General features: G+C 49.1%; 1 protein-coding gene across 2 annotated transcripts in view; it reads right to left on the minus strand.

The window, feature by feature from the left end:
- Positions 1-27,529, minus strand: part of Farp1 (FERM, ARH/RhoGEF and pleckstrin domain protein 1) — a 158,295-nt gene that overhangs the window by 67,761 nt on the left and 63,005 nt on the right. For both annotated transcript variants that reach the window (XM_051195208.1, XM_051195207.1), the window contains exon 2: positions 6,195-6,299. In XM_051195208.1, the coding sequence (XP_051051165.1) occupies positions 6,195-6,299 (105 nt within the window). The remainder of the gene's footprint in view (positions 1-6,194; positions 6,300-27,529) is intronic.

A 27,529-nucleotide genomic window follows, 5' to 3' on the forward strand; every position in this document is an offset into this window, starting at 1 on the left:
AAAGTGGTCAAGGCCAGGAAAGCCTCAGGAACATATTAGAGGCGATAGTGTCTGGCTCACAGAAAGCCAGGAAAGACAGACTCCCACCAGCCAGGCTAGAAAACCCCATGACTGGGTAGGCTTCTAGGCAGAGTCAGGAGGAGGCAGGCTTTGACAGCTGAGAATAAATACTTTAGCACAGACATCCCACCTAACCAGCCTTAGAGTCTAAAAGGTGCAAATGGTTTCCAAGTAACTGCATCCCAGAACAAGCTCAACAGAGTACACAGGAAGATGAAGAGGATGAAGGTAGCCAGCGGCATCCCACGTGCAAGTTCACAGCGTCTAGCATCCAACTAACAACCAAAGTCACCGGGTACACGGAACATGGAAACAGAAGGCCTCAGTGAAAATGAAAGGCAACCCAAACTAGCCCAGGACTCAGAGATACAGAAGCACGAGAAAGACACATGAGCACAACTTCTAGACCTCTCCCCTTAAAGCCCTGAGGAGTAGAGGGCATAAGAGTCCAAGCTGAGCCCTTAGAGGGAGAACTATGTTGTGCAAGGTTAAAAAAAACAACAGACCCTTGGATGGGTAATCCTCAGATCAGACTTGAACAGGCCCTTGGGTGGATAATCAGTTCAGACTTGAAATTCTTGCAACACAGGGGACGCATCCCACAGCTGCCCCATTTTTGCCCCGGAAGGCAGGAGGCTGGTACCTCAGCACCGTCAGGAGAAATGCATCGCGCCACCCGCGCCACCGTTACGGTGGCTTAGACGCTGGAACTCACAGCGTTGCTACCCTCTCACAGGAATGCTTTCACACATGCGGCCCATCGCCGCCGGAAATGCATGTGTTTACATAAACTACTTAACCAAAATGGGTCACGTCCCGGGCCGTGAGCCAATTATTTTAAGAAGTGTTGTATTACGCAAACTACATTCCTCAACTATGATGGAACTAACTAAAAAAACCCAACTAAACAAAAATGGAAGGAACCGCCATATGTTCACAACAAACTAACTTCTATAAAGAAAAATAGTAGAGACGTTTGAAAGTCTTGTAAGATGAGTAAAAGTCATCCCCGGCAGCCAAATCTACTTCTTAAGATGGGATCGGCCACGGGCCTCAGCCACAACACTCACAGAACAACAACTATTCAATTTCACCTACTTGTAATTTGCCCGATTAATTTTCATTACCTTTGAAAAATTCCCCTTAAAAGGCTCACCGCTGGAGGCCTGACCTATCACCGTGGGACCACCTGTTGGCCTGCACAGTGCCAGCCACTGACGTGGTTACAGCTGTGCTCCCTAACTTCCTGTGGCTTACCAAACGGTCTGGGTGTCCTTCACCCTGCGGTATTCGTAACCAGTAATGCCCGGCGTGTCCTTCACAGGGCCCAATCTTGCCCCGGATGCATCTCCAGGGAGGAAGGTGAGGGGCTGACTACTCATAAATAGAGGTCATCCAGCAAGGGACACCTGTCACACCAAATGACTGCACTTTCTGACACAAAAACCATCAAAATCTCACTTGCCACAGGCAACATTTTTGTCTCAGCTAAACAGACAAGAAAATGAATGGCACATGTCAGGCTTTTCCCCATGAGTACCCACACTGACTTAGAAGAAAGCAGATCAGTTCATCGCACCGAGAACTGTGTCACTAAAGACTGGTGGGCTAGCCTTAGGGGTTTTCTGAGCTATAATACAAGGGCAGAATCCAAGAGAAAGCCAAGTGTCTATTACGTGGCAGATGCCTTACTGGGCGCATTCCCACGGCTGGAGGGGTAAATGTTACCCACCAGCTGTCTGGGTTGGATGGAGTGACTCCTTGACAGAAGGAAGTCTGGAGACAGGCAGCAAAGGTAACAGACAGGGCATAGTGCTTGACCCGAGGGGGATTGGCTATCGGCTTCATTGTGAAGGGCTGGACAAGAACTTCTCTGAACTTAGCTGCTAAGACTGATGGATGGGAGAAATAAAACCAAGCAGAGACTGGTAACTGGGTATGCCTGGGTCAAATCTGGACCACGGCCTGTTTTGGTGTGGTTCCAGAGCAAATGGGCTAACAGAGTCTTAAGTAGGGGGAAAATGCCCACTGTTATCAAAAGTCACCTTTGATCAGCCTTAGACCATGTTCTGGTCAGCATGAAGTACTCGGTCTTCACACCTGGATCAATACCGTGCCAGGCAAAGACCCAAGCCGTTTTTGTAAGACTGACAAAAGGACTTCTCTGCTCTGCAGAGCGATCCTTCAGGGACCAGAGGGCGACAGGAGGCACACTCACTGTGTGGGCAGAGCGATCACCTGTGCTACCTGAGGAGGAACAGGGCAAGCCCAAGAAGAGTAGCGCCCAACTGACTATTTAATAATTAACACGCATGTGTTTACAACCCCAGGAACATGCCTTAGACTGCAGAAGCCTTCATTTTCCTTCCCAGGAAAAATGATTGTAGGAGGTCTGTGGTAGGGTGTCTACCCTGTGGTAGGGTGCTTGGCCCTGATGTGAGGGACGGGGGTGGGGGGTTGGGGAGGAGGATGATACTGGGCATGAGCATTTAAAACAATGAGAAGAGAGACAAGAAGGCTGAACAGGAATTCAAGTAGCCTGAAATTGACACCTTCTCACCCAGGGTCAAAAGTCACAGCCCTAGTCTGGCAGGTAGTCTGAGCGTTCCCCATGTATCCTACCCAGAAAACTAAGCAAAGCTAACTGAGGCGGCCCCAGGATTGGGCAGCTATAAGCAGCCCTCCAAAGGGAGCCTGGCCAAGGTAACTCACAGCTGGATATCATAGCGATGGCATCACAGCTGGGTATCATAGCAATGCTAAGCTCATGCTCTTTCCAGTATCACTCAGAGCAGCCCAGAGGAAGAAGCAACCTACGTATCCATCAAAGGAGAAAGGAGGGCACACAATATGGTGTACATAGCACAGGGATGGCATCCAGCATGGAAAAAGGAGACAGAGCCTGCTGTGTGGATGACCCTTGGAGTGAAATAAGCCCAGCTATAGACAGGTAAAGACACAGTGCAGGACACCAGACACAAACGTCCAGAGGGGTTGGTTCTTAGAAACAGGAAGTTGAGTGGTAAGTGCCGGGGCAGGAGCATGGTAAGTTGTGCAATTGATTTAGAGGGGTGTGGCTCAAAATGGCTCTTGTTCAAACACACTGAATGTGAATGGCCGTGTGCAACGTCAGGACCATGAGTCATAGTTAACAATGGCTAGGACTACAGAGCTCAAGTTACCCATTTGGGACACACACAGAAATCACAATGAGATGGACTCTCTGTAACTCATGCTTCCAGGTCCCTGGGACCTGTGCTTAACGTGGACAGCTGTGAGCACACATGATCCTTAACGTGGACAGCCGTGAGCACACATGATCCTTAATGTGGACAGTCGTGAGCACACATGATCCTTAACGTGGACAGCCGTGAGCACACATGATCCTTTACGTGGACAGCCATGAGCATATATGATCCTTGACATGGACAGCCGTAGCACACATGATTCTTTATGTGGATAGCCGTGAGCACACTGATCCTTAACGTGGACAGCCGTGAGTACACATGATCCTTAACGTGGACAGCCGTGAGCACACTGATCCTTTGGGACACCCTTCTCCCCAGTCTTCCTGTTACCAAGAGGCTTAGCAAGGAGGTGGCAATGAAGTTCAGCGGGCCCTGGGTTACACTGTCTGGTGAAGGCAGGAGGGTTCCACATCCGAGAAGATGTAGATGATCACACTCCTTGGGGGGACTGTGCCCAGCACCTCAAGGCGATTCTATCAGCTGCTGGGCATGTTCAGGCCATCGGGCTGTCACCGTCACCACACCGTGAGCTCATTGTACTTTAGAGTAAATTTTCATTAAGGTTGTAGCCAATACACACACGTGGTACATGCTGCAATGGTAAAACTCGGTGACTTTTAAAAGGATTGTACTCCCAAACCCTGCAGCCAGCTAGAGATGGAGGCACAGTCTGGACCCCGCTTGGACACCACTGTTCCAGAGATGGAGGGACAGCCAGGACCCTGCTTGGACATCGCTGTTCTCTTATACAGTCCCCTCTAATGCTGCAGATCAATTTTGTGAAAATAACTTGTTTTTGCCATTATATCAAATCAGTTCCTGAGCTGACCGACAGGGAGTAAAACACAGAGACCGGACGGGACGGTGACAGAATTCCAGTCCTCCTCCCCTGCTTCCTACCTGAGTGCCTTTGCAGAACTTCTGAGATGGAACCAGGCATGGCTTACAACTCCTCAGAGCAGGCACGCTCGGACTTCGGCTTCTGACTTTGTAAAGTTTTATTAGAACAGAGCCACATCTAGTCCTTCCCACCTTGTTCAGAATGGGTCCCGTCTGCCACTGGACCAGAGCGCTGTGGCAGAGGGAAGTGTCTGGGAACGGACCCCACAGCATGCATGTATGCTACCGCTGAGCTATACTCCCGAGTCTCATGTTTCTATCTCCATCACATACGAAGTAGACACCGGTCATGTCTTTACATCATTGAGGTTTTTCATTCTGCTTTTGTAGGTGTACACAGTTTTTAAGGGCTATCGTGGGTCACACATCAGCCCCTGAAAGGGGTCCTTAAACGTAGCATAGAGAAGTCTCTGGGGCTACACAGAAAGACACTGTTTGGAGCCTGTAGGGTGTGGGTGGGGCACTTATTCAGCCATTAGCTAACTGACCGCACATGCACTGCGCTACCTGCAGGATCTCACACCCCTCAACTGCAAAGCGCCAGCTCTAACTTCACCGCAGAGAGGCGTCTCTAGAGGAGAGGCAGCTCTAGAGGACGGGCCTCGGGCATGCCTGGGGACAGGGGAGCCATTAGAAGCATGTAGCAATTTGGGCTCAGTGCGCTTGTTAGAAACAACAAGCCAGCGTGTCTTCGGGTGTCTGGAAAGCAGTTACTTTAACATAAAATGGGCTCGTGGAACAACACTCCAGTTACGGAACAGGCTAGAAGGGGACAGCATGGGCTGGGGATAAAGTTTGCATAGCCTAGTGTAGGACCACAGACACCATTGCAAGCCAGCAGCTGGAATGAGGTGGGGTTAACGGCAGAACATCTGGCAGTGGAAATGACGTAGAGAAACATCTCCTGCCTCACACTGGGTCCCGGGTCCGTGTGCCGCCGTCTTTCCCTGGGACACTCTCTTCTTAGGTTTAACTTTGACGGCCCTGGCGCGCCTGTGGCTCTCGTTGGCTCTGCCTTTGTCATCTGTCCTAGGCATATCTTCTTTCATTCTCCGACCTTGGTTCAGGGTTTTTCAGTCGGCACTCCCCCGACATGGTCCTCCCTCTAGGCTTCCCCTTCTCCACCCACTTAGCCCACAAGCTGGTCAACTCTGAGCCGTGTCTCCCTCTCCCTCACCGCTTCATACCATTAACACCTACCCTTCGATCTACCCAGCATGCTCCAGGCTCCAGGCCACACTAAGGAACCCAGGAATCAAATCATGGCCCATGATGCCTCAAGCGCACCAGCAGTTGCCCAAGCCAGCAGCTTGGTGTGGCCCTGGAGATCTAAGTGATGGTCCCTGAGCAGACACAGGCAGCTTGGACCCACAGAAGTTGGTGTCAGGAGCATCCATAGTTACTGAGATGAATTATGTATTAAATGATAGTGCTTTGGATACAAACAGAAATAAAACGCATCTTACAGTGAACTCCTCTATCTATTATGATCTCTGTAAACTACGGGGCAGCTAGAACCATGTTTGTGGGGGCAGGAAAGCTGGCTCAGGGTGAAGAGCACTGGCTGGGCTTCCAGAGGATGTGGGTTTGAGTCTCAGTATCCACATGCCAGCTCTTAATTGACTGTCACCAAGTACCAGGGGGATCCAACGCCTCCTTCTGGCCTCCACAAGCATTGCATTCCCATTGTACACAGACATGCATGCAGGCAAAAATCAATATCCACATGCAAGTGGTTCTCAACCTGTGGGCCGTGGAAGGCAGGGTAGCAGGGAGGCTGTTTCCAGCCTTGGTCTCTGCTGGAAGGCGCACAAACCACCTTAGCATGTATTTTGAACATTTAAACAAATACATATTTGAAATACAAACTAGGGCCTTCTGGGCGCTCTCCCTCTGCGGAGCCCGAGAGGTAATGCTTCCTCCCACCCCTAAGCTGAACGGTGGGGAAGGCGGTGACAGTCAGCTGGTGTCCCCTGGGTCTCCTACCATGATCTTCTTGTGGTCAGGGAACTCCAGGCCGAAGTAGTCGCCCTCCATGAGATTGAGATGGTTGCAGACGGCATCGAGCAGCACCTTCCCCGGAGCTCGTTGCTGTGGACAGAAAGAACCGGGGTTAGAAGCGTCCTTTGCTGCGTGCGTGCAGCCAGGAACACAACCCAAGCTGCTCCCGACTCCCCAGGCAGGGGGCTCACAAGGGTCATGCAGGACTGGCCACCACCCACCCTGTGACATCCTGCCGGATGCCACTTTCGGTGTCTGAGCTCTCTCTTGCCGAGTCTGGACAGAGATAAATCGACGTCTCTCCACTCCAGCCCCAGACACAGGCAGCTTTCCCTTTTCTAACAACAACCTGTTCCTGTTGGCTTTTGTTTGTTTTGGGAAGAAGCGCTGTTGTGTGGCCCAGCCTGGTCTTGAACCTCCTGCCTTAGCCTCCTGAGAGCTGGGGAGGCAGGAATGTATGAGCATGCCCGGCAAGCATCTGTCTCTGAGAGTGGTGTTGGGTTTGCCACACAGGGAGCCGGGAACTGAGTCTCTCTACCTGCCACATGCCATTGTTAAGCCGGGGCAGGTGAGATGGCTCAGCAGGTAAAAGGGCTTGCCACCAAGCCCAACAACTAACCTGAGTTCAAGTCTCAGACGAGAGAGTGACATGTGTAACACCCCAACTTAGTTAGAATCATGCCTTGGTTTCTCTTTATGAAGTGGATTCCTGAGACCTTGCTGGTAAGATGCCTCGGGTTCTACCACACCCACCTCAGGAGGCTGCAAAGTCACTGGCCTTGCCTTTCCACTCCCTTTCAATGCTCACGAACAGTTTAGCAGCCACTGACTCAAGATTCTGAATGGCAGCGAGGGCTGGGAGCTGATGGGGGCAGCGATGCGTTCAATTAGCCCAACCTCACATCCCACAGGGCCGACAGAGACGGTTCAGGGCTGGGCCCTGCACACTTTCCTTTCTCTAACAGATGCCAGTCACGGCAGCCAAGGAGAGACCCAGAGCTACCTGTAGGTGCACAGCATCCTTGTGGGTAAGGTCAGCTCATGCACCACTGGCAGGGGTAAGGCGTGGCCACCAGAGACGCCACCTTCTTCCCCATCAGGTGCACTCCCCAGCATCTGGGGAGAATGGTGGACCCTGACCCTGCTTTCTGTCACCATGGCTCTGACATCTGCTGTTTCTGACATGCTGTGTGCACACAGCCATTTCCCAGACAGGCTGGCTGACAGCGGACGGAGACGATGACCTGCTTATACTAATCCTCGGTTCTAGGTTCACTTTCTCACACCAGCACACGATCAGCTTATGGACAGCCACTTTTTTCTATAACTTTCTTTTCTCCTTTGGTAACTCCAGCAAAAGCCAGAGACTATTAATAAAAACATTTTCCCCCCGCAATGGGCCTGGTCGCAAGAATTCTATATTATACGGTGTCCAGTTTCACAACCTCCAACACTGTTAAAAAAAAGAGAAGAAAGGATTTGCCAATTATCTGCCCAGCTGGCGGGAACTGGTATTTCTCAAAGAATTACTGGAATTAAGGGAATCTGATAACTTCAACTAGATTTACAGGACCAGAGAAAGGAGCCTTCACAGTTCAACACCAGAAGTTTAAACAAGCAGAGAAAGATTGGCATACAATGGATGTCTTTGCGGACATAGGTGTTAGGCTAAGCGCGTCTCGAGAGTGGTGGGGAGCTCCCACTAAAACCGAGTCCTTCGCTGACTCAGAACAGGCGTCCATGTGCACCGCTAACTTCCTGGTCAACGCCAAGCTGGGCTGTGTCCTATCACAGAGCTGCAGAGGAGGTGGCTGCCTGCCTGCAGGACGGGCTGTAAATGAACGACCAGAACCCAGTTAACAGTGGCGAACTGGATCTGATTTCTTCATAGTGTTCTGAAGTTTTACATTTTTTGTGCCCGTTTACGCAAATGCCTCACAGTCGACTCAGTCTGAGTGATAGCTTCCCACCTCCATCCATCTATGGATGGTGACCAGAAAGCATCTGAGTTCCCTGTGAATTCTGGCCACATTCACAGCATGACACCAGAACACCGCTAAAGGCTTCAAGAGTCCTGACACGACAGTTTTTATAAGGGAATGATACTCTAATGTCACCATTAACTTTCCAGCAGGTATCAGGCCGTCGATACAGCCCCTGCAACATAAGCATAAGATCCCAAGCGGGAGCCCCAGAAGCTACACAGCAGCTGGCCATGATGGCATGTCTGGACCACAGTGCTGTGTGGCCGGGGGGAACACACAGGATCATCTGAGCTCACTGGCCATGTACTCTAACCAATCGTGAGCTCCAGGTTCAGCGAGACATTGTTTCGGAAAACAAGAGTATTAGAAAGAACCCCAACATCAGCCTCTGGTCTCTACACATATGCACAAACACACACGTGTGCACACCTGTAAAAGTCCAACCAGTGGTGGGCTGGGGCGGAGTTCAGTTGGTAAATGGCTTGGCTAGAAACCCTCGATTTAATCCTCAGTTTGTATAAGACAGGTGCATGCCTCGGATTCCAGCACTGGGGAGGTAGAAACAAACATATCCTAAGATCAAGGTCACCTTCAACAACACAGGGAGTGGGAGGCCAGCCTGGGCTACAAGAGGCACCGTCTCTAAATAAACGGATAAACGGGTGGCAACAGCATCGTTTCAGGACACTGGGGAAAGATCTAGAAAAGCATTTTCTAAGAGTGGTCTTCTCGACAGGTGAAAATCCTTGTGTGTGGCAACAGTGATTTAATATAACAGTGGCCACCTTCCATTCTCATTCTACCTACCTATATCTATCATCTATCTATCTATCTATCTGTCTGTCTATCTATCTATCTATCTATCTATCTAATTCTACCTACCTATTTCATTCTACCTACCTACCTATCTCTATCTATCTATCTATCTATCTATCTATCTATCTATATCCATCTATATCTATCTATCTCTACCTATCTTCATCTATCTCCATCCATCTATCCATCCATCTGTTTTTTGAGACAGGGTTTCTCTATGTATCCTTGGCCGTTCTGTCACTCACTCTGTAAACCAGACTGACCTCAAACTCACAGAGATCCTCCTGCCTCTGCCACCTGAGTACTGGGATTACAGGAGTAAGCCACCACCCGGTAACACCTTTCTTAATTTTATTTGTATTTTTGTATATGAGTGTTTTGCTAGCATGTTATGCCTGTGCATATGTGCCTGCCTGGTGGCCATGGAAGCAAGGATCTGCTGTAATTGGAATTAGAGATGGTTGCAGGCCACCGTGTGGGTGTTGGCAATATGAACCCAGGTCCTCTCTAAGAGCAGCAAGTACTCTTTACCACAGAGCCGTACGGCTGTACTTTTGCAGATCACTAAGGTTCCTATGGCCTATAAAAATCTGAATCCAGCCAACGCCGTATTCCAGTATTCTTGATAAAAATACTCTAGAAGTATTTCCCTTAGGAGAGGTCAAATCAGAACTATGATGTTTCGTTCTGCAGAACAAATTGGCAATAAATGAAACCACATAATCAAATCTCTTTTATTATTCTTATTGGCTACTCTTAATTAAGCTCCAGGAGCACATGAATTTTAATCGACTGCACAATCAAGTTGGCGGCGTCCACAATGTGTGTCATGTTAAATTGGCCTTTCCTTGGGCCCTGTGAAATCACATTAGTGGGAGTTCACATGCTTGGGAAGCAATCCCTGAATCCTAACGGTGTGCACATTCACGGACACGGCCTGGCAAACAGAAGCCACAGGCTCAAGTGTGTTAGCTCACTGGACCTTTAGACCCATTCCTGTGTTTTCGGGTTATCCACAAACTGTTTTGCAGGGACACCTCTTCTGTCTCCCGAAAGACTAAGGTTAAAGATCTGTAGATGAGGGGCACAGCCTCCATCCTTTCCTCACCTCCCTGAAGAACAGATCCAATCAATCTCCTATTTGAGAAAGCTTTCGGGAATTATCTCAGAAATCTAGAAAGGTAACAGTCTGGCCAGGTTTACAAAATCTCCATCTGCTCAGGTTTCAGAGAGCCATTTATGGAAGTGTTTCCCCCCCTCCCCCTGTTTGAGGTTTAGTGTAACCATGGTAACCAGGGCACACACACACACACACACACACTCACCCAACAGGAAGAAATGGCTTCTTTCAACAGCCTTGCCCACCCTGCTTCCTAGCAACAGTACCCTAGAGAATACAGTTCTAAGCGCTGGAGTTCATGAACATACATGTACATACAAATGAACATGTACTAGACACACAGAGACAAAAAAAATTATTTACAGCAATAAAAGAAAAGGCTCTGTCTGTGGCCTTTGAACTTGTAAAAACAGTGGCGCTATCAGAGCATACCCCCCCACCCCACCCCACAGAGTTCCTCTGCAGCTTTGGAGCCTGACCGGGTGCTCACTCTGAAGACCAGGATGGTCTCAAACTCAGAGATTGCCTGCCTTTACCTCCCAAGTTCTGGGATTAAAGGCATGAGCAACCTCATGCAGCTTTCTACTGCCTCACTCAATATTAACTACTTTCTCACCCCAAACACAGCCACAGAGTGGCTTAAGGAAGGATTCAACAGATAAGCATGGCTCAGTCCTACCCTAGCCAGGGGAGTCAGGAGAGAAAGAAACATTATTACTCTTACTCTTGTTATTAGCATTATTGACACAAGGTTTCAGTTATTTGCAAAGGTTGACCTAAACTCACTCTGTAGCCCAGGCTTGTCTTGAATTCTTAGTTCTCTGGCTACCAAGCAGCTGAACTAGAGATTATTATTGCTCTTCTGGACAGGTGCGATGCTAAAATAGAATTATGATCATAAGATGAAACTTTTAAAAAAACGTGTGTGTGTCTACACATGTGCCACAGCATCCATGTGAGGGTCAGAGGATAGCTTACAAAACAGCATGTGTCTTAAGAGCCAACCCCCTGGTCCCACAAAATGGAATTATAGTCTCAAAATGTCTTGCCATATGTTCTTAGTGTCATTACTCCCGTGGATATGATGGGTGACAGGCAAATACTGAAAAGCATGTTCCTGAAATGTGCCCGAATTCAGAGCTTAGCTCCATCAATAACTTGGCTGTGGGAATGGGGGGCCACACCCTATTCAGGCTCGTATCTGTTTAGAATTCAGAAGGAAGTGACCCAGCATAACGTCCCTGGGGACAGTGAAGAGCTACAGGTACAGGTGGAGTCTAAGAGTCTGCAGGGGTCTGGGGGGTCCCACAGGTGAACTCTGGGGGTCCCTAGACCCTGGGGATCTCATAGGTGGACTCTGGGGCCCCATAAGTGGTAATGTCTCTACCTGAGACTGATGATAATCGACCTCCAGTTCCAGGGATGGTAGCAAATATAAGCCCAGCTCCACAGAGCAGAGTCTGGTCCAGCAGCCCCAGAGAATCTGGAAAGCAGGTCTGCACAGGCATCAAGAGAGGTCATTAGGGCAGGCCCTCGTCCAGCATGGCTTGGACCCATCAGAAGATGATGATGGGAAGGGTGGGGTGAATCCCACAGGCCAAAGCAGCAGAGACTGAGGGAACACAGTGGCAAGCCATGGGATGCCAAGTTATCATGGCCAATGCTGGAAGCTAGAGGAGGCTGGGAAGGACGGTGCCCACCATCTCAGGGCAAACAGGTGTGGGCAGTACTGTGGTAGACTGTTGTTAGCATGCCATCCATTGTCTGGTGTCTTGTCACCCAGTCCTGGTAAACTAACAGCCACATCAGGGCCGAGTTCTCAGCCACATGTGGACAGAGACAGTGCACTGAACCTTTACGAGCCAGAGACAAGGAAATAAGGCCTCAACAGGCAGACTGGGAAAGATTCCAGTCTTCAAAACCCTACACCTCAGATCCAAGCATACCCAGCACACGGGCTAACTGTAGGGCTAAAGAGCCTGCCCTTCCGTGGATGTGAACTGTGTTCCACACTTCAGGACTTTCTATTGAATCATCCCATTTGAACGCTTTACAGCCCAGCCTCAGGCCTGAAGTCTCACCGGGTCTCAGCATCTCTCGGCCATGTTCCCAGGATGACTGTCTGTTAATTCAGCCATCCCTTCCCATTCTCGAACTCCACAGCCCCCAGCTCCAGAGAGCAGCTATCTGTGAGTCAGGAGCCAAGGAGGGCAGCAACTCAGGTTCCCCGACAACCCTGAATCTGTGCGTGAATGCCCATGTTTATTTTTTGTCTTTTCCTAGAAGGATTAGCACAAAGCCACTGTCAGCCTGGGCTCAATGCAAACTGGTGGGGGGGGGACCCCCAGTTTGCATTGAGCCCAGGGGATGTCAGACTTGCGGCTAAATATGGAAAGTGAACACATGCCGCATGTCTCTCCTGTCTGCAGACACCCTGCTAAAATGACAGTCAAGGAATTAAAAAGCGGCGGGGGGGGGGGGGGGCATTTCTTAATTTCTTAGGAGAAAATGGGAGGGGAGACATCAGGTGAGAGGTTTGTTCAGAATTCTGGGAAATGATAGAAAGTGTGCCGGAATCTAATTATAGAGGAGGGGGAGGGGAGTCCGAGTGAGAGGCAGCCAGATGAGGCAGAACAGCTCAGACGGGCAATGGAGGACACTGCCAGCCTGGGGGCTGCCGGCCTGGGGGCACGGGGCTGGTGAACTTCTCTTCAGAACATGTATGTTCACATCCCTAAGAGCCTGGAAGGTACTGAACAGCAGCGGCAGTGAAATCCGGAAGGATGGAGAGGGCGACGGGTAGTTGGTGGCCATGAATGAACTCACTAAACATCGTGCAGCAGAAACAGAAACTTCTCTCCAAGAGTTAGAAGGTGAAGTGAGGACAACCAGCAGGAGAGAGAGGAAACCTTGGCAGGCATAGGACTCCAGAGACTTGGGGCGACACCTACAAATTCTGAACTGAGCTCTGCACCCAAGACCAAAGAGACTGGAGATTAGCTTGTTGGAAAGGGACCACGTCAGAGAAAAGGAAGTCTAGAGAAGTCCCCGGGACAGATCTTGGTGGCTTTGGCATGGTCACAACAGACCACAGAATGCACTTATCCAGTCCATGACACAGCCCACGACACACTCACACCATGAACAGCACAGCAGGCGGTGTACAGCTCATATGTTTGCTACAGATCACAATACACAGTACATACACACTACGGTGCGCTCTGGTTATCACTGTTTACTGTGAACTGCGCACATCTCTGCTGTACTTTTCATATATGTCTGCAGCCAGTGGCTCGGGTCACACCAGAATGACCACAGACCACGAGGAAGTGTCGCGGATACCCTGCCACAGACACGGGGAATTCTTCTGCTCTATTATAACCCCCAGGACCACCATCGTGGCTGGCGGTCTGTAATGGACGAGGCGTTGTTATGTGGCGCTCAGCTTCTAGTAGAAACAGCAGGAACATGGGCAATGATGACTGCGTGTTTATACCCTCGACACCAGCAGGGACCCATACTTCATCTATGTAGCATACTTGGGCTATTTCAGCATGGAGGCCAACATCAATCATGCCATGGCTGCACTCACACGAGGCAGGCTACTCTGCACACGAACATTAGCTTCCTTGAATAGACTCCACTGGGCTGAGGACCATGGGTACTCCAAACTACTAGGGTGGCACCCAGAGCTCAGCTGACTACCCAGCCTCAGCTACGATGGTGACCAGAATACTGTGGGAGAACAAGGGATGATAGGGAACTCCGGAACCGAAGAGCTGTCTGGTGCCCTGGACAGGAGACACCATAGGCAGGGAACAAAACTTCACACCTCAGCTCTGGGGAGCTGGGACAAAGCTGTCATTCTGGGCAAACGTAGCCAAATGTTTAGGCCTGCCCGTTCGTCTACACACAAACGCTGCCATTCTCCCCCTGTTAAGGAGGCTCTGGGGTGGCCACGCTGCCTGCAAGGACACACTGCCTCCTTGTTCCCTTCGGCACTGATCGGAACACTCATTAAACACACATCGGATTGGGTTTCAGGGAGTCCCAGAGTCCAGGACAAGAGAGAATGGGTCCTTTCAGCTTCCCTGTAATTCATGGGTGTTGTAACCAGTGTGCTGGGCACAGAACCTCCTTCTTCCTGAATTCCAGGGCTATGCACGGTGTGTGTGTGTGTGTGTGTGTGTGTGTGTGTGTGTGTGTGTGTGTGTGTGTGTAAGGATTTTACTGCCCTCTTGAAAGCCTGTTGCATGGAAAGGCTTGGGGAGAGCAGGGAGAGGATACAGTCTTTCAGGGTGGTTATTAGTCTGCTCCTGGCATGAGGGATTCATTGTCCTTGTAGTATTAAGAGCTTCTAAATTTTATTAATATAAAAAGATCTTGTTCAGAGGCTGGAGAGGTGGCTCAGAGGTTAAAGGCACTGGCTGCTCCTCCAGAGGATCCGGGTTCAACTCCCAGCAACCACACGGCAGCTCCCAGCAGTCTGTAACTCTATGGAGTTCAGGGTTTCTGGCATACTCACACAGACATACATGCAGGCAAAATACCAGTGAACACAAAATAAAAATAAAGTTAAAAACAGATCTTGCTTGACATTTTAGGGCTTCACCCAGTGGGCAGGAAACAAAACAGCACACTAAGACTAAGTAAGACAAGGGAAAGCCAGGCTACAGCCTCTCGAGGCAAACAGGGTCTCGGGCCGGAAAATCTCCTGCTTGCTCCTTGGGGCCAATGTGCTCTGGCAGCTCCCTCTTCCAGTCTAGTGGTCTGACATACATCCAGCCTGCTGAACCCGAGTTTTCTGGGTTGCCCTTAGGAAGGGTAGAGAGTGCTACGGTTTGAATATGGTTTATAAACCCTGAAACTCATGTTGAATACACTTTTATGGTGCTGGAATAGGGTTAGGGAGTTTGTATACAAAGTGCACATTCCACCCCAAAGCTACGCCCTTAGCAGATCAGCGGCCATGTTTTGGGGTTTTGCAGACTCCAGGACTGTAAATCAATAAAGGTATCCTTCTAATCTAGCCAGTTTCGGGAATTCTGCTGTGGCAAACAGGAGACAGAGCGAGACATTCCTGCTGACAGTCTTGTCTCATGCGTGGTCTCTTCACTTCAACAACAGGAGTCTCCCAAGAGGCACGCCTTCCAGGCAAATGCTCAGTACTGACTCTCCTTAGACAAAGCTCAGCTTCACTCAGCACAGACTCTAGGCTTCGGGACAACCGCTTTCAAGCAAGAATTTAACAAGAGTGTCCAAAGAGACAACATGGAATAACCATAGCCAGGATTAAGAGGGGAGTCAGGAGTATTGCTGCCTGGGCATGGATAATGTGCTCTGTGGATGAGAAAGATGAATGAGAACTTGATACCACCGTGTACTTAAAACGTCTATGTGTTACATCTATTTTTCTATAACAAAAATGGGTTATATAAAAATGTAATCTACTAATGTGTGGTGGAAAAGTCAAGTTACTTAAAAAAAAACATTTTGATTGGAAAGGAAGAGGTAATCTAACACTTTCAATGGATTACGCTGTGACTGCTGGGTATAAAAGGTAGTTCTATGAATAGGTGGGGTAGTTCTATGAATAGGAAAGGTACATGAACACGATGGCATATTGGTGTGTGACTGGTTTCCATGGTGGTTTGGATTAACTGAGTCTTTGTTACCCTTGTATGTTTCAACATATAGCAAAGAGGGGACTCTCAAAAATGTATAAACATTTATTTTATATATCTACATATATATAAGAATTTATGTGAAATATGTAAACATTTTGTGAAACTCATGATTCCCCTCAAAAACTTATCATCTTCAGACATGATTTCTCATAATCCTTCTTATTAATGTTATAATCTATAACTTTCCTTGGGTTAGATTTTTAAATTTTTTTTGAGACTCTCATACATAACTGTACTATATTTATATAATTTATAGGCCTCCCTTTTCCTCTCCAGTTCCTCCCATATCCTTACTATCCCCCCTCTAGAACTTACGACTGTCTGTAATTACTATGTATGATACCACACATATGTACATGCACACACGCCCCATACTGAGTCAGGGACCAGCATCTTCTTTGTTAAATCACACTGGTTTGTAGCTCCTGGCTCAGTCACTTTAATGGCACTGCCCTTTGCACAGTATGGACACCACTCAGAGCGACAGGAACATGGGAGGCATGACACAATGCACCAAGGCTACATACAGTGCATGAAATCCCACCCAAATAGACAATAGTCAGCTGCTTGAGCCGCCCAGTGACCCAGCAGCGGCACTTACTCAAAGGCTGTTAGGAAACAATGTTTCAGAGAAAATAAAGCCAAGTAGGAACTGTAAGCTTTAAAAGAAAACAAAACAAAAACCCCTTAGTCTTTCAGGACTGAGCCGAGGACAATGTGCAGGAAGGAATGCAGTCGGTGTGGCCCCTCCCCTAGAGCGAGGCCACTAGGAGTGATGGGTTCCACTACAGTCTGAGCTCGCTCAATGTGTTTCATCCAAGTCAGGGATGGCATTGTGCTCCCAGAAAATCGAATTAAAGTAACCACAGGACCACGAGCGTGTTTCTGAAACAAAGGTTCAATCGTCTGCTGGAAATTAAACCTGTGTCAGAAGAAAAAGAGTTTACAGAAATTAAGTCTGGCCAACCGCGGAAACAAAAAGACCTCATTCTAAAAGCCTGCATCTGTCTTCCATGCCAGATTTCTGAGTTTAGCAATGCAAAGTAACTTCCACATACTTCACACAGTGATGCCAAAAGAGAATCTGATTCCAGCTGCACATGCTCACGCTCGTGGATGTTCTATTCTACAGAAGCCGCAGCAGCTAAGAGTCACGTGCTGTTTTCGCCTCCTCGAAGGCATGGCGGGTCCAAGCCACACTGGAAGAGGAGAGCAGGCCTTTGGGATCAAACATGCTCGCAAAAGAACAGCACGGAGCAAATCCAAAGCAGCGGAAATAGCGCCATGGTAAACAAGGACAAGGACAGAGTGAGGGGAGGGGGGTGGAGCTGGATAGGTGCTGTGTGGGGCTCAGAACTGCACGATGACAGGTGGCGGGGTGGGGGGGACACGAAGGGACAGCAATGAACACTAGTTCTCCACGACTGGGCCTGTGAAAAAAGAACATTTTCCTCAGATTAGGGGTCAAGATGCTTCATCAGCCTCTTGGGAGAACAGAACAGCAGAAACAAGCTTAGCACCCAGGCCACACAGCAGCGTCTGAGCCACTGGTGCCCAGAACGCCACCTTCCCCCACCTTTCACAGCAGCCCTCCACTGACAGACTTCCCAATAAAAAAAACAAATGTGTTCCACTGCTTGGCAAGCCCCAAAGAGCGGTGACAGAAACTGCCTGCCCCATGGCCTTGGCAGGTTTGAGCGCACAGCTGTGCCTTCAGCACTCACCAGTTAGTTTCACCAGCTTTGAAATCGTCTTATAAAGCACAAGGTCCAGCTTTTTTTAACCAAATCCTCAGCATTAAATGCATTCTGCAGAGCAGTCCTGAAGACCGAACCAAACAAGCTGCAAGCCCGTGCTAAGGGAGACAGCCCAGGAGCTCTCCTGACTCCTGGTTTACTGCCGCCTTTACAAATGCCAGATTCTGAGTTTGCTGAACACAGGGGATGAGCACTGAGGAGCTGGTCTGATTTTAACCCACTCCCAAGTCACCATTGGCTCACCAATGTAGAAACTGGCCCAGTGCTGCTGAGAGTATCTATCAGCTCCAAACACATTCAGCCTGCACAAGATTACTCTGCAAGCCAACGAGGCAGGCAGAGCCTTAGTGTTAAAGACAGCTGAGTACCATGAACAGTATACAATAAAGAGGCCAGTGACAATCAAAGCAGTGATTCAGCAACATGAAGACAGAATTAACACTGATGCATAAACGGTTAGATGCTTCTAGAGACACTGCTTTCAATGATCACGGAGATTCGGCGTATTGAAACATAGAGACAAAAAGTTTCTTCAACGTTCACTCCATGTGCAAAGTTATACCATTCGTGGCTCCTTTCCACAAATCTCCCTCCTAAGTTAGTTGCTGTCGCACATGGAAAGCTTTGTACTTCTCCACCTGTGCGAGCAATGTCTGCAACAGCCTCAACAGCACCCACTTCACACCTGTCTCATTTGCCCAGGGAAGTTATCTTATTTTTGTTTCAAGAAAGAGTGCCATGGGAGGTCCAATGTGCATTATCAATTATCCAGGCACCTCGGGGTGAGGTAGGACAACGGATCTGTATGATGTCACAGGATGCGCATGTCACACACGCTGAAACACAGCAGAATCAAAGCTCCAGGAACTCAGCCCCGGGAGTGTCCAGGGGTTTTTACTGATACAAGTTAACAGGGGGTGGGGGTGGTGGGGGGTTGGGAGGGGTGGGATGTCTCACCATGGGAGGGCAGGCTCCAAAGGACACCAAGTGGTAATGTGTCTGACCACAGAAAATACTTGCAGTGAGGACTTTTGCTTCCTCTAGATAATAGGAAACTGTTTTCTTTCTTCTCTCTCTCTCTCTCTCTCTCTCTCTCTCTCTCTCTCTCTCTCTCGTCTAAAAACACTATAGGGGATAAACAAAACAACTCTGCAAGGACACAATTTCAAAGGGTGACTTTTCAGTAAATGTCAGATTGTTATCTACCAACTGACAGATCACCGAATGAGATGTGGTAACAACCTGCACAGTCACAAATGTGCAGACTTGAATGCCAAGGTGACCCGCTATGCTACAAAGTAACTCTAACGTGTGTGGGCGGACAATGAGAACCCCCTACCTTGCTTGTCCCTACCGCCAAACCTCACGGCTGACTACAGAGCTCCAAGGTTGCCTCATGAAACATGGGATTTCCTTCATGAAAGACTGGGTGATTGATTTACTTTGCCAGTTAACTAAAGCTGATTTTCTGTCCCAATTTTTAGCCACAAATTATAAGGCAAAGGAAAGTGAGAGCCACCTGGGAGTGAGGAGCCATTTTGTAACATTGCATAAAATTCAATATACAAATGGAATGAGGAGAGAGGCAGCTGGCTCTGTGGCTAAGAGTGCTGGCTGCTTGTCCAGAGAACCCTGGGTCAATTCTTAGCACCCAAATGATTGACGGCTGGTAATTTTCTGTAATGCCAGTGGATTCCACACCCTCATCTGGCCTCAGGAGGTACTGAATGCACATCTGGTGCGTAGACATATGTATAGACACACCTATACACATAAAATTGTTAAATGAGACAGAGTGGGAAAGGCCATTGCAACCCCTAAATCAGATGTTAAAAGAACATTTTCCCAGTACATTTGAAAATTAAATCAAGCCACAGACCCCTACATGTATTCCCTTCAGATACAGCTCAGTTGTGCAAGAACTCAGGGTGTATGTTAGTTATAAACATAAAGATAAGTAAATTCTACTTTGGTTCAAGTATTTAACCGCTCTGAGGTTGACTCTCCTTATATATGGACTTCCGGTGGGAGAGGGTGAAATACTGTTGACATTCAACAGGAAGACAAAATTATGCGGCTGTGGATTTTTGGAAAAGAAGTGACTTTTCCTGTAGTGACTAAGCAAGATTCACTGCAAACAGCATGCAAAATATCAGTTATTTTTGTAGAAATTAGACAAATTAATTGGACATATGTTTTTTGTTTGAGGTTCTATTTTTGTAATTTCCTTTAAAAGTTAAAAAAAAAAAGTTACTATGTCAGTGAGGCTCTCAACACTGTAACTAAATACCAAGAGAAACAATTTAAAAGAAGGAAAGATTCAATGGAACTCTTGGTTTCAGTCCAAGGTTGGTGGGAGCCATTGTCTGGGGCCCAGTCAAGGCACAATTACCATGACATTGGCCACTCGTGGCAGAGGGGTTTGTGTAACTTATGATGGCCATGAAGCTGATACATGGAAAGGGATCATAGAAAAGATATGCCCTATGTGTAAATACTTCAATTTTTTTATTTTGTCTATATATGTGTGTGGATATGTACACAGAGTGCAGGGACCCATCAAGGCCAGAAGAGGGCAGCAGATCCCCGGAGCTGGAGCTCACAGGCAGTTCTGAGACACCTGATGTGAACTTTAGGAACTAAACTCTAGTCCTAACTACTGAACCATCGCTCCATCCCAGATACTCCAGCCCCTTGGAAAACACTGTTTTATTTCATGTGTATGAGATATTTTCCCTGAATGAATGCAGGTGTATTATTATGTGTGTGCCTGGCGCCATCACAGGCCAGAAGAGGGCACCAAATTCCCAGAAAAAGAGTAAAATGCAATTGTGAACCACTATGTGGGTGCTGGGAACCAAACTCTGGTCCTTAACTGCTCAGCAGTCTCTCCCACCCCAAGATAGGCCATGTGAGGTCCTAAACACAGCATCTTGGGGCTCTCCTCCTCGTCCTCCAGCTCACCCACTCTTTGTGGGCCTCAGCCTTGGGGAAGGCAGGGTGGGATCTGATATAGACATCCCATTCAAGGCCGAGCTCACAGTCTTCGCCACTCTGAGCAGCTGGGAGCCTGCATGAACTGCTGCCCACTGCAAATGGGGACCGTCTGGTGGCAGCACAGGTTTATGGCGTGAACTGCTGGGCACAGCTGCTCCCAACAGGAAGGGGAGCTCTCAGATCCCCTGGTTCTAGCAGGTTCCGTCTGCCGCCTCCACATTCTGTGAGGTTCTTTTCTGCAGTGCTTACAAGACTGCAGGGGATTTGAACTCAGTTCCCCATGCCCCAGAGCGAGCTCTTAGCCACTGAGCCATCTTCTCACCCTTAGTATTTTTCAATACTAAGACACTTGAGAACCCAAGTGTCTGTCTCAAAGTGCCACGAAGAATAGCTATGTCCCCAAACATGCTGGAGAAGCTAGTGTGCAAAGCGATTGTGTGTTGTGATTTATTTATGTGTGTCTTCGGTTAACTTGTGGCACAAGGGGAGTGGGGGTTGTGCATGTATGTGTTCATGTATGGTTTCTTGAGTATGCTTGCTACTATACCAAAGGCCATTTAAAATTTGTGGAAGGCACAGGTTTAGAGCATCCTTGCAGAGGGTGTGTGTGTGTGTGTGTGTGCTTACGTGTGTGGAGGCTGGATGTTGACTACTGTCTTCCTTAGTCACTCACTCACTGATTCAGCTAGACGGGCTGGTCAGCAAGCGCCAGGGAGCTGCCTGCCTCTGCCCACTCCCCCCACTGACCCTTCCCACCAGACCAGGAGTTATGGTGCACATTCACCATCCCCTGCTTTTATATGGGTGCTGGGATCCCATTAGGTCCTCATGTTTACCCAGCATGCCCTTTGCCAGATGAAACGTCTCCTCAGTCCTGAGATGTGCTTTGGGGATAATTCCCAGGCTCCGACCCTGAGCCTCCGCCATGCTTCTTACGGGCAGGCCCATCTGGACCCTGGGCTCACGGCATCAGACAAAACCCGAATGCCACAGATCCCTGACCACCAGAAGGGAAACAGCATAGTCCTATGGCTGAGGTCAGGTACGGCACTGTTCATGTGAGAGCCAGGCACAGCTGTGGTCACTAATAGACCTTTACACCACATTACTTTCCACAGGGATCCTTTCACGTACTGCGCTGAGTTTAAATTAGATTTAGATACCATTTGAAAGTGCCCGGGCAGGCCTCACACATGCTACAGGAGGAGTTGGTTGCGCAGGGAAGGCGGGTAATCTGACCTAGGTAAAGATGGCACCTCTGTGAATAACTCTCCGGTTCTCCAGTTCCAAAGCTTTGCCTGGCAGATGCTGAAATGCAGCGCTCTAGGATGAATACTTAGTGCAAACAGTTTTGTTTCTGTTTTTTTTTTTTTTTTTTTTTTTTTTTTGAGTCATACAATTTCGGAATGCCTTCTTTTAATAACTGAGGAGTTTAAACACGATAGCTAATGAGGGAAGGAGGTCTCTGAGACCAGGCAACCTTGCATTACCTCTATTTTCCCATCTATTTCCATCTCAACATTGACACATTCCGTCTCTTCGATGGCACTGTGGCATCCTCCCTGAAGGTGTCACACATCTGACAGGCTGCCCAAAGAGCATGGCACCCACAAGACCCCGTATGAATCAGATGGTGACATCTCTTGGTTCCCTGGAGCTGCTATTAATTCTTAGAATCCTTTTTCAGATATAATTTCCCACCTCCTCACCCGGGTGTGTAATTCAGGTTGGACTTGAGACTCAACACGTTAACTCAACAGCCGGAATTGATGATGGCGTCTGCCTCGATGACTACGGAAACCAGTAGGTGTCTGCTTTCCAGACACAAGGAAGGACAAGCCATCAGGAAATGACCCAGAGAGGAAAGGGTCCTCTGTTCCACAAGGCAATAGTGATCATGGGACACCGAGTAGAGCTTAGGCGCCCTAACTAAATGCCAGTCCTACCCAAATCTTGCTGACCTTTGAGGACAGGATGCCCAGAAGTCTCTCTGTGGCAGGCTGGCTGAAACTGGTTAGGTCTATGATGGCCGCCAGAGTGATATTGGATAACATCTAACTTTTTTCCCATCTGTGTACTAAACGGCATGCTCTCTGGTGTCACCACAGATGACGACTGTCGTGGGAAAGACTGGGAAGAACGATGAAGGGATTGAAGTACCCGAATCCTAAGAGGAATCCCGCCTGTTACTGGGGATGGGGATGGGGATGGGGAATATTCCTGTTTTCCAGCCCATCCTACGTCCTCACTGTCTTCACTCTGTCTGGCCCGCAGCCCTGTGTCCTGCCTTCACTCTGCATCTTTGTCCTGCCAACACTCTAGGGTTAGAGAGTTGATTTTTGAGTTTATCCCCTACCCCATTTTATTTTAGAATTTTGCTTTTAAGTGGTGTGTATGTGCATGGGTTAGGTGCAAGAGAGTGCAGGTAAGAACAGAAAGGGCAACACATCTCTAGAGCCGGAGTCACAGGTCGTTCTGAGCTGCCTGGCAGAGCTGAGAATCGGAGAATTGAGCTCGGGTCCTGGCAAGAACAGGGTTTGCTTTTAGCCGCTGAGCCATCTCTCCAGCCTTATCCACACAGTTCTTAAATTCTTCAAGAAACATCTGCTTTACTTCTCAGCTGCTTTTCACTCCTGTTACCTGTCCCACCATTCCCGGCAAGAAAAGAGACGCTGGGGGGAGGGGGGTTAGGACTAGCAGCTCAGCTAGTCTGAGGAGACCGGCAGTCCTGAACGGCTGTGACTCAAATGGTCACAACATCCTCATACGGCTCAGCTTTACACAACAAGCTGGCGAGCCTTCGGACCTGCAACTTGAACCCAGGGTTCTCTTCACTCAGAGGTGGGGTGGGGGCAACAAGGAATAGACCACTCAATGCTTCCTGTTGCCCAGGTCCCATTGCCCAGGTCTCAGACTCTGGATACGTCCAAACATGGCCTGATTTTTCAAAGTACAGGACGAAGGACCAAGCCTTCAAGCTCCTACAGAAGGAATAGGAATCAGGTCACTTGGGTCATGAAGATCGGAAGCTTCAATAGCCACATGTCCCTCTGCCTGCTGCGGTGACCGCGCCCCTCTGCTTAGAACACTGCATGCTACCCTGTCCACTGTGATGGAGCAAAGGACCCACATGTCTGAGGAGAGCCGGGGTGAGGAGCCCGCAGCCTGGTCCCCTCAGGATCTGGTATTTGCTCTCCTGCTTCAGGGCTCTCCACCTGTTGGCTCCCCCATCTGGCCTGGTTCTTTTCCAGGAAGGGCTTTTGCTTCAAGCCTTTGAACCATCGGCTGCTGCCTGAATCTCCCAGGAGAGCTGAGAGGTCCCCTCACCAGCAGGACCCACAACACTCATACCCAGGAGCCTGGAGAGTAGGAAGCCAACTAGAGAAACAGCAAGTCCCTGTCCCAAAGAGAGGCAGACAGACAAATTCCAGAGCCTAGCCGTACCAGGATCTCCACGGGCTATCGGCAACACCCTGATCTTTTCCTAGCCGCTGAGAGAAAATGACCTACTATGCAACTATCCTAATGACACATCTCAAAGCCAGAGCTAGAGTTCAAGCCCGGGTCCACCTGCCCGTCCGCATCCACGCGGGCCCCATTCACCACCGGGGACTTACAGCTCCACCCTCATTAGTCCCTAACACACTAGAGCATCAGGCTCAGCGCCTGGCAGCACCGCCAAGGAACCAAGAGGGGGCAATAACCCAAGGCAGTGTGCTCAGACCTGGCGGCTTTCACAGTAGCTCTGCCCCTTTGCTGAGCGTGGAGGGAGGGAGGTTGCGACAGGCTTTCCCTCTCATTCCTTCCAGAAGTCATTTACTTCCTCCTTTCTTGTGTCTTTTCCCGGGGGACACTGCCCTCTTCACTTGCTAGGGCAATAGACCCACGCCACAAGGCTCGTAGGACCCAGCATGTAGGTAGGTAGGAGACTGTGGCTCAGCCTCCCAGCAGACAAAGAGCCAACTGCATGGATTTGTACAGCAGATGCTATGCACTGGCTCTGGAGGCAGAAACCTTACAGCAGGGCGCAACCACAGGGCTGGTTCTACCCACAGGAGGTCCTGAGGGAGTCAGTTTTGGCTTCTCTTCTAGTGGGGGCTGGCCGTCCTTGGCTGGTAGATGTACTGCACTCCAGCCTTCCTCCACTGGGTCGACAACTGCACTGCATTAAGGACCCACCGGTCCTAGGACGGCCCCGTCTTCCCTTACACGTCCGTTATACCAATGAAGTCATTTCCATCCGCCATTAACCAGGGGTTAGAACTTGAACACATCTTTGTTTTAGAGTGTTTGTTTCTGTTATGGGGTATTTTGTTTCATTTGTTCTTGTCTTGAGACAGAGTCCTGTTCTCTACCCCAAGTTGGCCTTCTTGACGTCTTCTAGCATGAGCTCCCTCCAAAGTGCAGGGACAATGGGCGTCCGCAACCACACTGGCTCGTTTGAGGGTACAGATTCAGTGAGGATGGCATGAAAGAAAAGCCTGTGTTTCCCTTTAACCAAGTTATGTCTCCAGTGGAGTCAGAGACTAAGACTTAAAAGACTCAGCCGGTGGGAGGAGCCCCACGCAGGACGGTTTAGGGCAACTCTGTCCAGTCTGAAGATTTACTCTTGGTCTTGAGTAGGAAAATTTTTTTTTTTCTTCCAACTTGTGTCCTACCCACCCCAGGCACATAAAAAGGGCCCTGTCTTCCAGAGCTCTCTCTATTTACAACATCACTGCCCTGCGGGGGCTCATTATTCCACCGAGTTCCTTCAGCCTCTTTTCAAATGAGCAAGAAGAACATCCCACAACTTCTTCCCACGGGATTGAAATTAAAACACAAATGCTAGCAGCGACCTGCCCCTTCTCTACCTCAGATCTCCACTCTGCAGACAGCAAACACCAACCCTGGCTACTGTGCAATGGATTTTGCAAGAGGAAAGTCATCATCCAAGAAGGTAGGTGGGTGTTTATGCAGCATGTTACCCAAGCACCAGGGAAAGGGAGATGGGAGAGGCTGCCCGGGGCTCCCTGAGCAGGCAATCGAGCTGAGTCGGCAAGCTCTGCATCAAATGAAACCCAGTCATAATTAATTAATTAGTTAGTTAATTGAATGGAGGAGCTGGAGGGATGGCCCAGTGGTTAAGAACACTTGCTGCTCTTGCAGAGGACCATGCTCTATCTCCAAGCAGCATATCAGGGAACTCTCTTCTGGCTTCTGTAGGCAAGTGTATGGTTCACATACACACACTCACGCTCACACACACATAATAATGCATCATTTTAGAAAACAAGGTAGAGCTGGGCATGATGGTGCAAGCCTTCAGCCCCAGCTTAGAGGCAGGCTGACCCTTTTGAGTTCTAGGATAGCCTAGTCTACATCGTGAGTTCCACAGTGAGGGCCACACCGACTCTGACTCAAAAAAACAAAACAAAACACAAACAAACAAACAAACAAAAAGAAACATCAGGCTGGAGAGCCCTGTGTTAACCTCTGGCTTATACATACGCAAGCATATATGTGCATACAGCTACACATCCTGTGGATCTGTGCATACAACTCCACACATCCTGCAGAGCAACTTAGAATAACCTTTCTGCCTATCCTGTTTTTAGAGGAATAAAAATCATAAAGAGTTCTCTAGGTGAATGAGGGAGAAGACAGACACAAGCCTTCGCCTTCACTTAAGCAGCGACACAGTCCTACCCCATCGCCCAGAGATGTCACTGACTTCAAACCATGTTCGGTAGATCAAGGACACCTTCCAGAAAGGGACTTGGGCTTCTCTGTGTCACACGGAGAACCAGGAGACAGAGAGGAAAACCAGGGGTGAAGATGCTCACACCGCATGGGGGTTAACCCTGAGGAACAGGGCTTCCCTGTGGAAGCAGCCCGGGAAGTCAGCTTTGATCAGCCAGCCAAACACACGCAGGGTCAGTGGCTGAACTCCTAATCCTCTCTATTCTTCCTGCTATCTGCTTTCCAGTTCTTAACCTTTAAAGTCCTTTCCAAATGGAGATTACAGAACTTCTAAACCTATCGATTTTACTAACTTGCACTGAACACAAATATCTCAATTGGTGGGGCCTTTCCTACACATGTAAACTTACATCCTGCAAGTATGAACTCTGAGTTGAGACGTAAGTGTTGCAGGTGGTGAACATGGAGCCATGAAGTCTATTACCGTGAGGTCGTAAGCTCAGAACAGGACTTCTGTGTTTACAAGCACCATGCCGGACGAGGGAGAAGAAAGAGTCTGTGGGAACGTGTGCTTGTTCCATCAGCCTGTGGAGCCGAGTTCTAATCCCCAGCCCCCACGGACACAGTCAGGCATGGCTGCACAAGTCTGCAGTCCCAGACCGGGGGTGGAGAACTTGGCCCAGCAGCAAACCTGGAATGATAAATTTCCACTTCAGTGGGAGACCCTCTTTCAAGGTAGCGACAGAGGAAAATGGTCTCAAGCCGTGCTCTGGCCCATGAGCGTGTGTGGGTCTGTGCACATTCACACATGTCCTCACACTCACACACATGCACACCACACCACACCCACCAATGTAATAAACAAAAGTTCCAAATCTTTCAACGGAAGAAAGGGGGCTACTAGGAGTGGGGAGGGGTTCTGGGTTCTGGGGGAGGGGTTCTGGGTTCTGGGGGAGGGGGGGGGGGGGGGGGGGGGGGGGGGGGGGGGGGGGTTCTGGGTTCTGGGGGAAGGGTTCTGGGTTCTGTGCTAAGGAAGGAGAATAAGAACTCGAAGGGAAAGGCTGTAAGGGAAGCTGTAATGGAACCTGTAACATACACAAACAACAAAACAAATCCAACTCTCCAAGTCCTAACAGCACCATTCCCAAACACACTTCCCCAAACCAGAATGAACATGAAGAATGACCTCATCCCATGTAAACCTTTCTACTGCTCCTCCGCCCTTCCTACGAGCCCCCGGAAACAAAATTCCAAGTGCTAGGTTAACAGCCTCCCT

Source organism: Phodopus roborovskii, unplaced genomic scaffold, assembly GCF_943737965.1.
Source record: "Phodopus roborovskii unplaced genomic scaffold, PHOROB, whole genome shotgun sequence".
NCBI classification, from domain to species: domain Eukaryota; kingdom Metazoa; phylum Chordata; class Mammalia; order Rodentia; family Cricetidae; genus Phodopus; species Phodopus roborovskii.